General features: G+C 46.1%; 1 protein-coding gene across 1 annotated transcript; it reads left to right on the plus strand.

Annotated features, from left to right (window-relative positions):
• Window positions 1-2,777: 2,777 nt before the first annotated feature.
• LOC128063099 (cationic amino acid transporter 3-like) lies at window positions 2,778-7,507 on the plus strand. Its single transcript, XM_052655679.1, is given in 10 exon segments — window positions 2,778-3,156; window positions 3,988-4,146; window positions 4,988-5,162; window positions 5,370-5,485; window positions 5,654-5,876; window positions 6,031-6,170; window positions 6,264-6,366; window positions 6,555-6,754; window positions 6,953-7,119; window positions 7,391-7,507. Coding segments are annotated over 10 exon segments (1,779 nt in total).
• The last annotated feature ends 5,617 nt before the right edge of the window (window positions 7,508-13,124 follow it).

The raw sequence follows: 13,124 nt of genomic DNA on the forward strand, positions 1-13,124 counted from the left end.
CAATTCTACTTCTGAGAATATATCCAAAAGAATTAAAAGCACACTCTGGAAGAGATAGTTGTAAACTGCTGTTCACTGCGGTATTATTCACAGTAACTAAAGTACGAAAGCAAGCCAAATGCCATTGCCCAAGAAAGGGTAAGCCAAGTGTGCAGTGATAGAATATTCTTTAATGTTAAAAAGGGAAGGGAATTCCAACACATGTTACAACATAGAGGAATCTGGTGGACATTTTACTAAGTGATATCATCCTGACAGGAAATGACTAATATTCTGTGATTCCACTTAAGTAAAGGACATGGAGTGGTCAGTTTCACAGAGACAGAGAGCAGAAGGGTGATTGCCAGGAACTGGGAAGGAGAAAGGGGGAATTGTTGATGAATGGGTGCAGAGTTTAAGTTTTGCCAGATGAAAAAAAGTCCTGGAGTTTAGTTGGACAAAATGTAAATGTACTGAATGCGATTGAACTGGACACATAAAGATGGTTAAAATGGTCAATTTTATTTTATGAATATTATACTGCAACAAAGATCATCTTGGAACTATTCTCCGAGGGTAACCACAGAAGAGTCAGGGCTGATAGTAACATGGCAGATGGTCCCCGCCCTCCCAGCCCCATCTCCACCCCAACAACCCAGGGTTAAGGACTGTCTTCTGTGCTCAGGACTCCCCGCTTCGGTTCTTGGAGATGTCTCAGCTCCAGCCCTGCACGGCTTAACCTCAGCCTCCTTGACTGACCCAGTGCTGCAGGCTCTGCTCCAAGGATCCAGTAAGTCTGGGGTCACCCTCTTCTGTGGGAGACTGGGTGCTGAGTTCACGTCCTCCCAAAGAGACCTCTGCAACCCCAGAGTGCTGGGGGGGTCAGCCTGGCTCCAGCCTGAGGGTGGAGAGACCCATTTTCTACATGAAAGCAGGAGCTGGGAATGTGTGTGAAAAAAAGGTGTGTGGGGGAGGAGGGGGGTGATTGGACCAGTGTCCTGGCAATATGTGAATATTTTTGATTCATATAAGAGCAATAATTACTCTCATACAGTGAATGCGACACGTGGACCCCTGATTTCCGTCTTCACTATACTCTCTGCCCTCCGTGTCTGTGGGTTCCTCATCTGAAGATACAGGAGTGACTGCAAGGAACTTGGGCACCATGGATTTGGGTATTCATGAGGGGTAACAGTTTGCTGATTTATATTAAATTACTTTTGGGTCTGCTACACCCAGCTCTGGTGGCTCAGATGGTAAAGAATCTGCTTGCAATGCAGGAGACCTGGTTTTGATCCCTGAGTCTCAAAGATTCCCTAGAGACAGAAATGGCAACCCGTTCCAGTATTCTTGCCTGGAGAATCCCGTGGACACAGGAGCCCGGCAGGCTATAGTCCGTGGGGTCACAAAGAGTCGGACACGACTGAATGACTAACACACACTCACCCAGCAACTCCGTGAAGCCAGTTCTATTATTTACCATTGGTAGCAATTTAAACAATGGTGGCATAATACAAGTTACATGAAATTTACCAGCTTAGCCCTTTTAAGTGTTGTTCTTGTTCAGTCACTAAGCTGTGTCTGACTCTTTGAGACCCCATGGACTGTAGCCTGCCAGGCTTCCCTGCGCTGCACTGTATCCTGGAGTTTGCTCAAATTCATGTCCATTGAGTTGACATTGCCACCCAACCGTCTCATCCTCTGTCACCCCCTTCTCTTCCTGCCCTCCATCTTTCCTAGCATCGGGGTTAACACATTCAAATTGCTTCATATGGTGGGCCCATAAAAATTCTGAGGCACAAACACAATCAGGTTATACACTCTCCTGAGCTAAGGAGAAGGAAGTAGGGATCTGGGGCTTCAAAAGGGAAGAAGACAACTTACAGGAAAATGGGGAGAACAAATGCTTGGGAAAAAATGTTTGCAGCTCCATGCAGGAGAGTCTTTCTAAGATAAAAAGTTATTCCTGGTAATAGGTCCTGGCATAGGTTGCCTAATCTAAATGACTTTGAGCCATAAAGTGAGAGGAAAAAAGATTTTTTTTTTTTGAGTCTGCAGCATCTTAATTGTGTTCAGCTCAAAACCACCCACAAGCCAAAGTGACACATTTTAGGGTGATGTTTTCTGCTCCCCCAACTTCTCTTCAGCCAGCCTCCCAGTAACTTTGAAACATATTAAAAGATGTATTTATGCTTAAGGAACCAAAGCTCAGAGATGGAGAACTTGCCCAATGTGTCCTGGGCAAGTTTACCACCTGCTCCCCATCACTCTCCTGGTGGTTCAGATGGTAAAGAATCTGCCTGCAATTCAGGAGACATAAGAGACCTGGGTTCAATCCCTGGGTCAGGAAGATCCCCTGGAGAAGGAAATGGCAACCCACTCTAGTATTCTTGCCTGGAGAATCCTATGGACAGAGGAGCCTGGCCCTAGTGGGCTACAGCCCATGTGGTCACAAAGAGTTAGACACGACTGAGTGACTCACTATTCACGCACTTTTCCCCATCACTCTATTGCTTTGTGGAATTGGACTCCCAGGGCCAAGGGTAGATGGACATTCTTCCTTCTAAAATTAATTTTATTGAAGTAAAGTTGATTTATAATGTATTAACTTTGGCTGTCCGGCAAAGGGATTCAGTTATACATATGTATTTTGGTGCCTTTTGATACTCTTTTCCATTATGGTTTATCCCAGGATATTGAATAGAGTTTCCTGGGTTACGCAGCAGGACCTTGTTTAGGATGGACATTCTTGATGGCTCTGTGTCTTGTTTTCTCAGCAGATCGTGGTCTCCTCAACTATGTCTAGGATGCTGTGTCAGCATGTTCGCCAGTTTGGTCAGAACCTGGTCTGCAGGCGGCCACTGGAGCCCATAGAAGAATCTGAGAGTCCCATGGCTCATCTGAACATCCTAGATCTGGTTGTCTTGGGTGTGGGCAGAAGCCTGGGAGCCGGTGTGTACGTCTTGATTGGCTTCATTGCCAAGCTCATAGCTGGACCATCAGTTGTCATCTGCTTCTTGGTGGACTCCCTGTCTTCTGTGTTGTTCGGGCTCTGCTATGCTGAGCTGGGGGCCCGGATACCACGCTTTGATTCTGTGTATCTCCATAGCTATGTCATCATGGGACAACTGTGCACCTTTGTCATTGGCTGGAACCTCATTTTGTCCTTATTTGTTGGTGAGATGATGGGTAGGGGGAAGATGTGGGCTGAAGATCCAGAAACAGGGAGGTGATATTGGGGTCTTACTCATTCATAAACCCCTCGCTATTGCAGCGGGAAGCTGGTAATAGTGGCCAAACCCTTTTCAACTTTTTCTACTCAGCTCTGTCCTGTTTTGCTTAAATGATGGGCCAAGAACTCAGAGGAAAGGGAACTGTAGAGGGTAGATGAGAGGGAGACATGGTCCACAGGCTCACCCCCTCATCACATTGAAGTCTCTGCTCAGCTGTTGTCTTTGTGGGATTTTCCATTATCTCTAGATTTTACATTTCACCCTCATCTCCCTGCCCTCTGGGTTCCGCTTCCCCGTGTTCTTTTCTTGTATAACATTGATCTCCTCTCAGTATATTAGGGACTTCCTGGTGGCTCAGACGGTAAAGCATCTGTCTACAATGTGGGAGACCTGGGTTTGATCCCTGGGTCGGGAAGAGTCCCTGGAGAAGGAAACGGCAACCCACTCCAGTACTCTTGCCTGGAAAATCCCATGGATGGAGGAGCTTGGTGCAGGCTACTGTCCATGGGGTCACAGAGTTGGGCACGACTGAGCGACTTCACTTCACTTCACTTCACTCCACTTCACTTCACTTCAGTGTATTAACCAATTGATGTATTTTGTGAATCATTTGGGTCTGCTTTCCCCTTCCCTCTCTCCCCTCTCCCCATGAAGAGAAACTTTGAGATTAGGGTTTTTGCTTAGTTTTTTTTTTTTTTTTTTTAATACATCCCAAGGCACATAGCAGAGGATGTGTGTTTGTATGTGTTACTGAATATTCCTCTTATCACTGCAGGCACTGCCTGTGTGGCCAAGGCCTGGAGCATCGCCTTCGACAGCCTCACTGGGAACCACATCTCTCAGGCGTTAGAAGGAACGTTCTCTCCGTATATGCCCTCTGTCCTCGCCACGTTCCCCGAATTTGTCGCCCTGGGCCCACTGCTGCTGATTACTGGTGAGAAGGGGTCAGTGATAGAAGAGTGAGGTGTGGAGGGGGAAGTAGGGTGGAAGGCTTGGAGTGGTGGAATGGTGGGGGGCTTAGAACGGGAAGAAGGGTCTGGGATATGAGAGACAGAAAGGGAGGACATAGCTGGTCGTTTTCTGCCCTTGGCAGTAGAGATTCTGGGCTGGATCATTCTTTGGTGTGGGGTTGTCCTGTGCATTGTAAGGCGGGGGTTTTTTTTTTTTTTCAAGTTATTATAGAGTTTTGAGCAACATCCCTGGCCTTTACCCACTAGACACCCCTGATGCCCATTCCCCCAAACTGAGATATTGAGAATGTCCCCAGACAATGCCAAATGTCTCTTGGAAGGCAAAATTATGCCTGCTCAGAATCATTTCCTTAGACCAAAAAAGTTCCTTCCTCTCTATTGAGACCGAAGATGTTTTTTCAAGGGAGATGAAATTCTCATGGTGTAAAATTAACAATTTTAATACTTTCCCACCTTTATTGAGATATATTTGACATAAACAATTGTCTAAATTCAAGGTACACAATGTCATGATTTTTTAGATCCCCCCTGTTGTGAGATGATTGCCACAGTAAGAAATTAACCATCATAAAGGGTGCACTCAGTGACATCTAGTAAATTCACAGTGTTGTACAATCATCCCCTCCACCTAGTTCCAGAGATTTTCATCACCTGAAAAGGAAACCCAGTACCCCCTGAGCAGTCACTGTCCATCTGCCACCTCGATCCCAGTCCAAAAACTCCCAGATCCTGGTGATCACTAGTCTGCTTTCTGTCTTTATATATTTATTTATTTTGGATGCTTCCTATTCCATCTTATCCAAGGAGTACTGGTTCTTGGAGTTCCTGTGTCAGCCTGGATTATCAAAGTGTTCACAAACTTGAATATTTTGATTCCAATCTTCATGATCATCTCTGGCTTCATTAAGGGAGACCTGCACAACTGGCAGCTCACGGATCAGGACTACAGAAACACATCTGGACCCAGTGACATCTCTAGGACTGGAGGGTATCCTTGCCCTTAGTAACACGTGTGAGGGGTGAGGGTGTGCTGGGCTGACAACATGGTGGGGACTCGAGAGACCTAGGCTGATGGATCCAGGTGATGGTGGTCCTGGAGCCTAGGACTTGTGGTGTTAACAGAGAAGTCCAGTAGAGATGGCTGAACTCACCTCACCCATGTTCGTCCTTGTTCCTTCTCTCACCATAGCTTGGGCCCTCTGGGTTCTGGAGGGTTTGTGCCTTTTGGCTTTGAAGGGATTCTCCATGGAGCAGCTGTAGTTTTCAGATCATATTTTGGTTTTGATGTCATTGTCACTAAAGGTAACAAGGTCACTGTATGTCCTGTTGGGGGTTTGGGCATGGTTTGGGCTCCCCTTGGGCTTAGGGACGGGTAGAAGGTGAGCCTGCTTGTGGAGGTGCGTGAGGGAGGGGGTTTTGCGCTTTCACTCCAGTGTGTTTCCTGACCCAGTACTTCCACCCATTCTGCAGGGAGAGAAGCTCGAAATCCTCAGCGTTCCGTCCCCTTGAGCGTGGTGATCTCCATCTTCATCTGCTGTTTGGCGTACTCGGGTGTCTCGGCGGCACTCACCCTCATGGTGCGCTACTACCAGATTCATCACTACAATCCTCGGCCACAGGCTTTCTTCCATGTCGGGTGGGCCCCTGCTGGATAGGTCACGGCTGTCGTCTTCCTATGTACCCTTTTATACAGGTCAGTGTCCTGGGTTCCTCCCCATCTACGGTCAGATGCTCAGGAATCCTGTTCCTTGGGACTGAGAGACAAGAGGGAAGGACACCTCACATGGACTCGGGAGCAGATGGCTGGTCTGTCCTGCTTCTCCACATGTGCCCATTTTCTTATCCAGCCTCCTTGGAGCCATGTTTGTCTTGTCTCGGTTGATCTGTGCAATGGCAGATGACGGGCTCCTTTTCCGGGGACTTGGCTGGATCCATGCCGGTACCCACAGCCCCATCATGGCCATCCTGGCTTCTGAAACTCTTGCAGGTGAATAAGCAAAACCCACTCCTTCCCTAATCAGTTCCCCTCACCTGGACTTTTCCAGTGGTTTCTCATTCCCTTCTCCCACCCTCATTCTAGCAATCATGGCATTACCCTTCGAGCTCTGTGATATTGTGGAATTCATGTTAATTGGGATCATGCTTGTTTACACCTTTGTGGCTTTTTCTGTGCTTGTCCTCAGGTGAGACTCCACTGCACTTTGACTGCGGGTCTCGGACTTGTGGGAATTATAGGGAGGTAGTCATCTTCGGCTCATATGATGCCTTCTAAAATCCTGCTCTGCTTAATGCAGCACAGATGGGGAATAGATTGTGTGATGTTGGATCAGTAGGGGCTACTCTTAATATTGCTTTAATACCTCTAATTCAGGTACCAGGCAGATCAGAATTTCAGCACAAGTAAGAAAACAGAGGAAGAAACTGAGATGGGGCCTGTAATTGAAAAAAGTGCTTCAGGATCTATACCTGAAGCAGGAATGTCAAACTTTCTAAAGAGTCTGTGGTTCCCTGCCAGCACCATCCTCACCCAGAAATCTGGCCAGATTGTCTATGGATGTGTCTTCCTGCTTGGTGAGCAGTGGGATTTCTCTTTGGTCATATTCTAAAAGTGACAGGAGGTGGTGGGAATGTGTATTTTGGAAATTGAAAAGCCTTGGAGATACAATGTCCCTTCCTGGGGTGAGGAGCTTTGGAACGGGGTGTGACCCAAGGCACTGATACATTTGTCTTCTGGGTCCAGCCTGTTCTCCTCCTCCTTGACCCTTGCAGTTCTCCTGCTGAGCATTCTGAGCCTGATCCTGGCCCAGTGGCCCAGCCAGGTGTTCTCTGGAGACCCTGTGCTCACAACAGTGGCTGTGTTGCGGCTGCTGCTCATCACTGGGGTCACTGTCATCATCTGGAGGCAGCCCCAGGACCCCTCTCCCCTTTATTTCAAGGTAGGTGACCTTATGTGTCCAAAGTGTCCACCTTCAGTGAATGAAGTCTGCATGCTTTGAGGCCTAAACATCCTCTCCTGGTCCAGAGAAGAAGAGAAGTTGCTGAAACTAATGGACCTTTCCCAGTTCCACACAGAGTGCTTTACATACACAATCTCAGCAGGCACTGAACACACAGCCTGAAAAGGACTCGAGTCTTCTCACCCACGTTGGGTCGGGTCTCCTTTCAGACGTCTGGGCTGTGTCCAGGGATGACCGACTCTGCCCACAGGTCCCTGCTCTGCCTGTCCTCCCACTGGTGAGCATCTTTGTGAACGTTTCCCTGATGGTGCAGATCACCTGTGGGGCCTGGGTCCAATTTGGCATCTGGAATGCAATTGGTAAGTGACTTTCCGGGATAAAGAGGTGTGACTGAACCCAATACTCTTCCTACTATCTTGTCTCCAAAAGTTTCTCAGACACCGTACTAGGAGGTCTATTAGGTATTTGTAAGTGATGAGAGCTCCTACTTTCCCTTCTCACCGTCTCATTTCCCTACTAGGATTTGTCATATACTTTGGATACGGGATCCGACACAGCCTGGCGGGGAATGACGAGCCACAGCCACCAGCCTCCAATTCTCAGCCTTGACAAAAACATCCCTGGTGTTTTACAAAAGCATTCTGTAACCACAGGACATTGATGCTGTGTGGAATCCCTCTAGGCACTGCAGTTATCTTCTGGTTCAAGGGACATTTGAGTCTGTGGACTGTTGTTATGGTCTTCTTGACAGACTGGAACCTGGGGACAGGAGTCGACGAAAAGAAGGCGAAGAAAAGAAGAACGTGGGGGACCCAAGTGTCTAGCGGAACAAGGGTACTTTATTCATGACAGCGTGTGCTTATATATTGTTATACAAGGAAGCTTTAGGCAGAAAAATAAAGTTGAGTAAAAAACACCAAAACCAGATGCTTAACAGTAACTAAGGGAATAACAATAGTCATAGGTCCATAACAACAGTAACTAGGGGACTAGCAATCATCACAGGGCCAGAAGACAATCCATGTATTGGAAATAGGAAGATGACTAAGTAGTTTTACAAAAAAGTAAAAAGGTTACTGAAAGAAATCCATGTATGTGTTCTGCCTCATGACCTCAGTCCTGAGAACTGGGTGCAGCTCTGCTCGTTCGTGTTTTCCAGGAACTGATAGGGAACAGAAGGCCCTTGAGAAACAGAAAACAACATATAGGAATCCTTAAAATTAAATGTTCCCTGACAGACTGTGATGGTGTATGCATTAAAGCTCTATATTTACTGGCAGTGGAGAAAATCACACTGGTGTTGTATATGTATATTTTTTAAATAAACTTTTAATAGCATAATATGTATAATGAAAAGTTCAGTCTTCACAAATGTGTAGCAAGATGAACTTTCATAAAGAAAGTACCATGATATAATCAACATCCAGAAGAAGAAACAAGATATTAACCTGCAGGTAAGAAGATCCTGCTTGTGGCTCTTTGCAGGAAAAGCACCAGAGACTGCCTCATGGGAAGGAAACTCAGGTACTATATGTTGTGTCCAGAGTTACACTTGCAATATTAGGACAAACAGATTGGAAGGAAAAGGAAGGCAACAGACACACTGTAAACAGTAACAGAAGAAAGCTAGGGTAGTTATTTTACTATCAGACAATGTAGACTCTTAAAAAAGAGATTAATAACAGATAAAGTAGATTGTTCATATCAATAAAATGATCATTAAAAAAAATAATCTCTTCCCCCACTTCATTGAGACATAGTGTAACACTGTGTAAATGATTGTTTTTCTTTACTTTTCTATTGTAAACTCAGAGTCACACAGTAGAGTTGATCCAGAAAACTTCTCAATTGAAAAATGGAACTGTATTGCTAGAAGTGGGGGAAAGGGGTTTAGGTAATGGGTGGTTGATAAATGGTTATAGTTGCGTGAGACTCTAGGACAGGAAGTGAAAGGAAAAAGACAAGATAAAAAGTTGTTGCTGCAGAACAGAATGTTGAAATTTAGAGTGTGGACATTCTAAAAGCTGGTAATGATGAAGTATAGGATTGTTTGTTGGAACAATGGGAGTAGAGTGAAGGAGGTCAAGAAACAGTACAAGTTATTAGATTGCCCTGGGTAGCTATACAATGTGATCGGGTAGCCTAAATCCAGGCTTTGTAACCAAGTACCAAACTGAATGGTGGAGACAGAGCCAAGGGGGCAAAAGCAGGCTAATGCCCTCAAAACCATGTGTCCTGATACGGAAGGGGTAGGAGGAGGTTTATAATAATTGTTCAAAGAGGAGAACATGATGAGCTAATAGACATTCTTCTGATGGGTTGGTGTGAGGTCACTGGGAATGAGCATCATCAACTTTCTGATTCCACCTGGTCTGGGGTCTATGTGTTCATGGAAAGTGTACAATTAACTTGTTTCACCTGGGTGGGGCGTTCGATAGCTGCAACATAGCTCAAAAGTATCATTGTATATGTCTCAAATGGGCAGGGCAGAATCCTGGCCCTTCCACACCACAGGGCTGTGCTATTGTTTTTTCATTTGGCTGCTTTGGGTCCCAGCTGCGGTGTGCAGGATCTTCATTCGTCACGTGGGATCTCTCCTTTCAGTGCATGGAGTGCGGCTGTGGCACGTGGACTCAGTACTTGTGGCTCTCCCGTCCAGTTGCTCCACGGCATATCGTATCTTTGTTCCCCAGAAAGAAAGTGAAAGTGTTATCCATTCTGTCGTCTCTGACTCTTTGTGACCCCGTGGACTGTGTCCATGGAATTCTCCAGGCAAGAATGCTGAGGTGGGTTCCCTGTCTTCCTCCAGGGGATCTTCCCTACTTAGGGATGGAACCCAGAGCTCTTCTGTCTCCTGCACTGGCAGGCATGTTCTTTACCACTAGTGCCACCTGGGAAGCACTTACATGCACTACTGGCCTCTTATTTGGTCGAAACCATAATCTGCCTGCAATGTGGGAGATCTGGGTTTGATCCCTGCGTCAGGAAGATCCCCTGGAGGAAGACATGGCAACCCACTTCAGTATTCTTGCCTGGAGAATTCCATGCATAGAGGAGCCTGGTGGGCTACTGTCCATGGGACTGCAGAATCGGACATGACTCAGAGCAATTAACACTTCAGTTCAGTCCAGTCGCTCAGTCATGTCTGACTCTGTGACCCCATGGACTGCAGCACGTCAGCCCTCCCAGTCCATCACCAACTCCTGGAACTTGCTCAAACTTGTCCATCGAGTCGGTGATGCCATCCAACCAGCTCATCCTCTGTCGTCCCCTTCTCTTCCCACCTTCAATCTTTCCCAGCATCAGGGTCTTTTTCAGTGAGTCAGTTCTTCTGCTGAATGGGGGAAGATAAATCTGCAAATGATACATTAATGTTCAACATATATAAACAGCTCATACAACTCAACATCAAAGAAACAAACAAACAGCTCAACTAAAACATGAGCAGCACTGAATAGATATTTTTCAAAGAGGAAATGCTGCGGCCAACAGACACATGACAAGATGCTCAACAGCGCTAATCATCAAGGAAATGCAAATCAAAACCGCGAGAGACGCCATCTTGCACCTGTCAGAACGGCTGTCATCAAAAAGGACAGAAATGACAAAAGTTGGCTAGGATTTGGACAAAATGGGACCCATGTACACTGTAGGCAGGGGTGTAAACTGATGCAGCCACTGTAGAAAAAACTGTATGGTGGCATCTCTTAAAACTAAAAATAGAACTATGATATGATGTAGCAAGTCCATTGCTGGGTATGTGGTAGTGTAAAGGAAAAAGCGGAGCACGTTTTTCTTTCCCTTTCCTGAGAAAAAGAAGAAAAAAGAAAACAGTGAGCAGGCCTAAACATTCCCTTTTTTTTTTTTTTTTTTTTTTTTTTTAACTTTAACTGCTCCTATCTCTGCATGTCTGTAACTGGCTTTGCTTTTCTGGCCCCTGATTCTGCACTTCATACTTATTACCCTTTGCTTACCCTTATGACACTCCTTTCACCTTGCTACGTTTCAGAAAGAAGGCCGCAGACCCACTGAACTGCCAGACTCAATTACTGGGTTACTGACGCCACCCTGTGATCCTACCATCTTGGTTCCTCTTCACTGACTCCTGACTGTGAGCCTTCATCTTATAGAAACCCCTATACTTCTAGGGGTTAGGAGGGGAGGCACAGTTCTTGAGGCATGAACCTAGTTTATTTCCTTCTTTACCAATTGAGAATTAAAGCCACCTTTCTATTACATCCAAAGTCTGTCTCCATATATTTTTTTTCAGCTTCAGTGGGCAGAGAAAGCCAAAATTTTGGCCGGCAACAGCTATGTACACACACACACACACACACACACACACACACACACAAATATATGCGTGTGTGTGTGCGTGTGTGTGTGTGCGCTAAGTCACTTCAGTCGTGTCCAACTCTGTGTGCCCCTGGACTATAGCCAACCAGCTTCCTCTGTCCATGGGATTCTCCAGGCAAGAATACTGGAGTGGGTTGCTATCCCCTTCTCCAGGGGATCTTCCTTACCCAAGGATAGAACGCTGTCTCTTACATCTCCTGCCCAGGTAGTTTGGCAGGCAGGGTCTTCACCACTAGCGCCACCTGTGTGTGTGTGTGTGTGTGTGTGTGTGTGTGTGTATACTCAGCTCTCCCAGAAAACAGCTCCTTGAAGAAGTGGACCAAGTCATAGCCTCTTCCATCCCTTTGTGCAAGGCAGGATGCGGTCACGGTGCTTGTTCCAGGCTTGCGTTGTTTGAATTCACATTAGAGATGTTAAGCTGCCTTCTCCTGGTTGGGGCACAGCTGAGCTTGAAGGTCCCCACAATGGGGTGTCTCAGGTCAGGTGCAGACTGTGGGGGGTCGAGTCGTGTAAGAGGACTGGGAGGGAGCAGGGGTGAGTGGGATCTCAAGTCTTATAGCTCGTATTTCTCACGGTCCTTGATCAAATGAGTTCAAGTGTCCACAGAAATGATCAATGAAAAGTACATAACTGAAATAGGAAAGAGTTTTCTTTGAGGCAAACTATGGCCCTCAAGGGAGACAGTGTCCCTAAAGCTCTGAGGAACTGCTCTGCTGAAGCGTGGGGTCCAGCGCAGTCTTCTACCTCATCCAAGCAAAGGACATACATCAACATGACAGGGTGTATTCTGTCAAGATTTCAAAAGAGACAGACCTAGTTCATAGCGGGACTGAAGCTTCCTGGTGTCTGGGGAGGGAACCTTATCTTCCAGGGAGTGTTAACATGGACGCTGTGAGAAAGGAGTTACTCATATTTATCTTCAAAACACACGTTCTTTACCTCAGTGGTTAAAGCAGATGCGCTGTGAGGGTCTGACAGGCTGTTTTAGTTCACACAGAGTTCAGGCTGAACCATGGATGAGCCAAAATGACTTCCCCATACCTCAATATGTGAACATCTTCTCCATCACAAGCAGATAAAAATCTTAAAACCATATGACCCAGCAATTCTACCTCTGAGGATGTACCCAGAAGAATTGAAACCACACATGTGACATGTGTACATTCATGTTCACAGAAGCATTAGTCACAATAACTGGAACACGAAAGCAACCCAAGTGCCCGCTGACCAAGAAATGGATAATGCAGTCTGTACAAGGAATATGGTGTGTGCTGTTTATTCAGCGTTAGAAAGGAAGGGAACTGTGGACATCCTTCTAAGTGAAATGAGCCTGACAGGAAAGGACAAATACCGTAGGACTCCACGGAATGAAGTGCCTGGTGTAGTCAGATTCACAGAGACAGAAAGTAGAAGGGTGATTGCAAGGAACTGAAGGAGAAAACGGGAATTTTTGCTTACTGGATACAGAGGTTAAGTTTTGCCAGATGAAACAAAGTCCTGGAGTTTGGTTGCACAAAAGGTGAGTGTAGTTAGTATGATTGGATCAGACACTTAAAGATGGTTAAAATGGTCAATTTTATGTTATGTGTGTTTTACCACAATAAAATAAACCTCTCAGAACCTCCCCC

This window comes from Budorcas taxicolor, chromosome 18, assembly GCF_023091745.1.
Source record: "Budorcas taxicolor isolate Tak-1 chromosome 18, Takin1.1, whole genome shotgun sequence".
Taxonomy (NCBI): Eukaryota; Metazoa; Chordata; class Mammalia; order Artiodactyla; family Bovidae; genus Budorcas; species Budorcas taxicolor.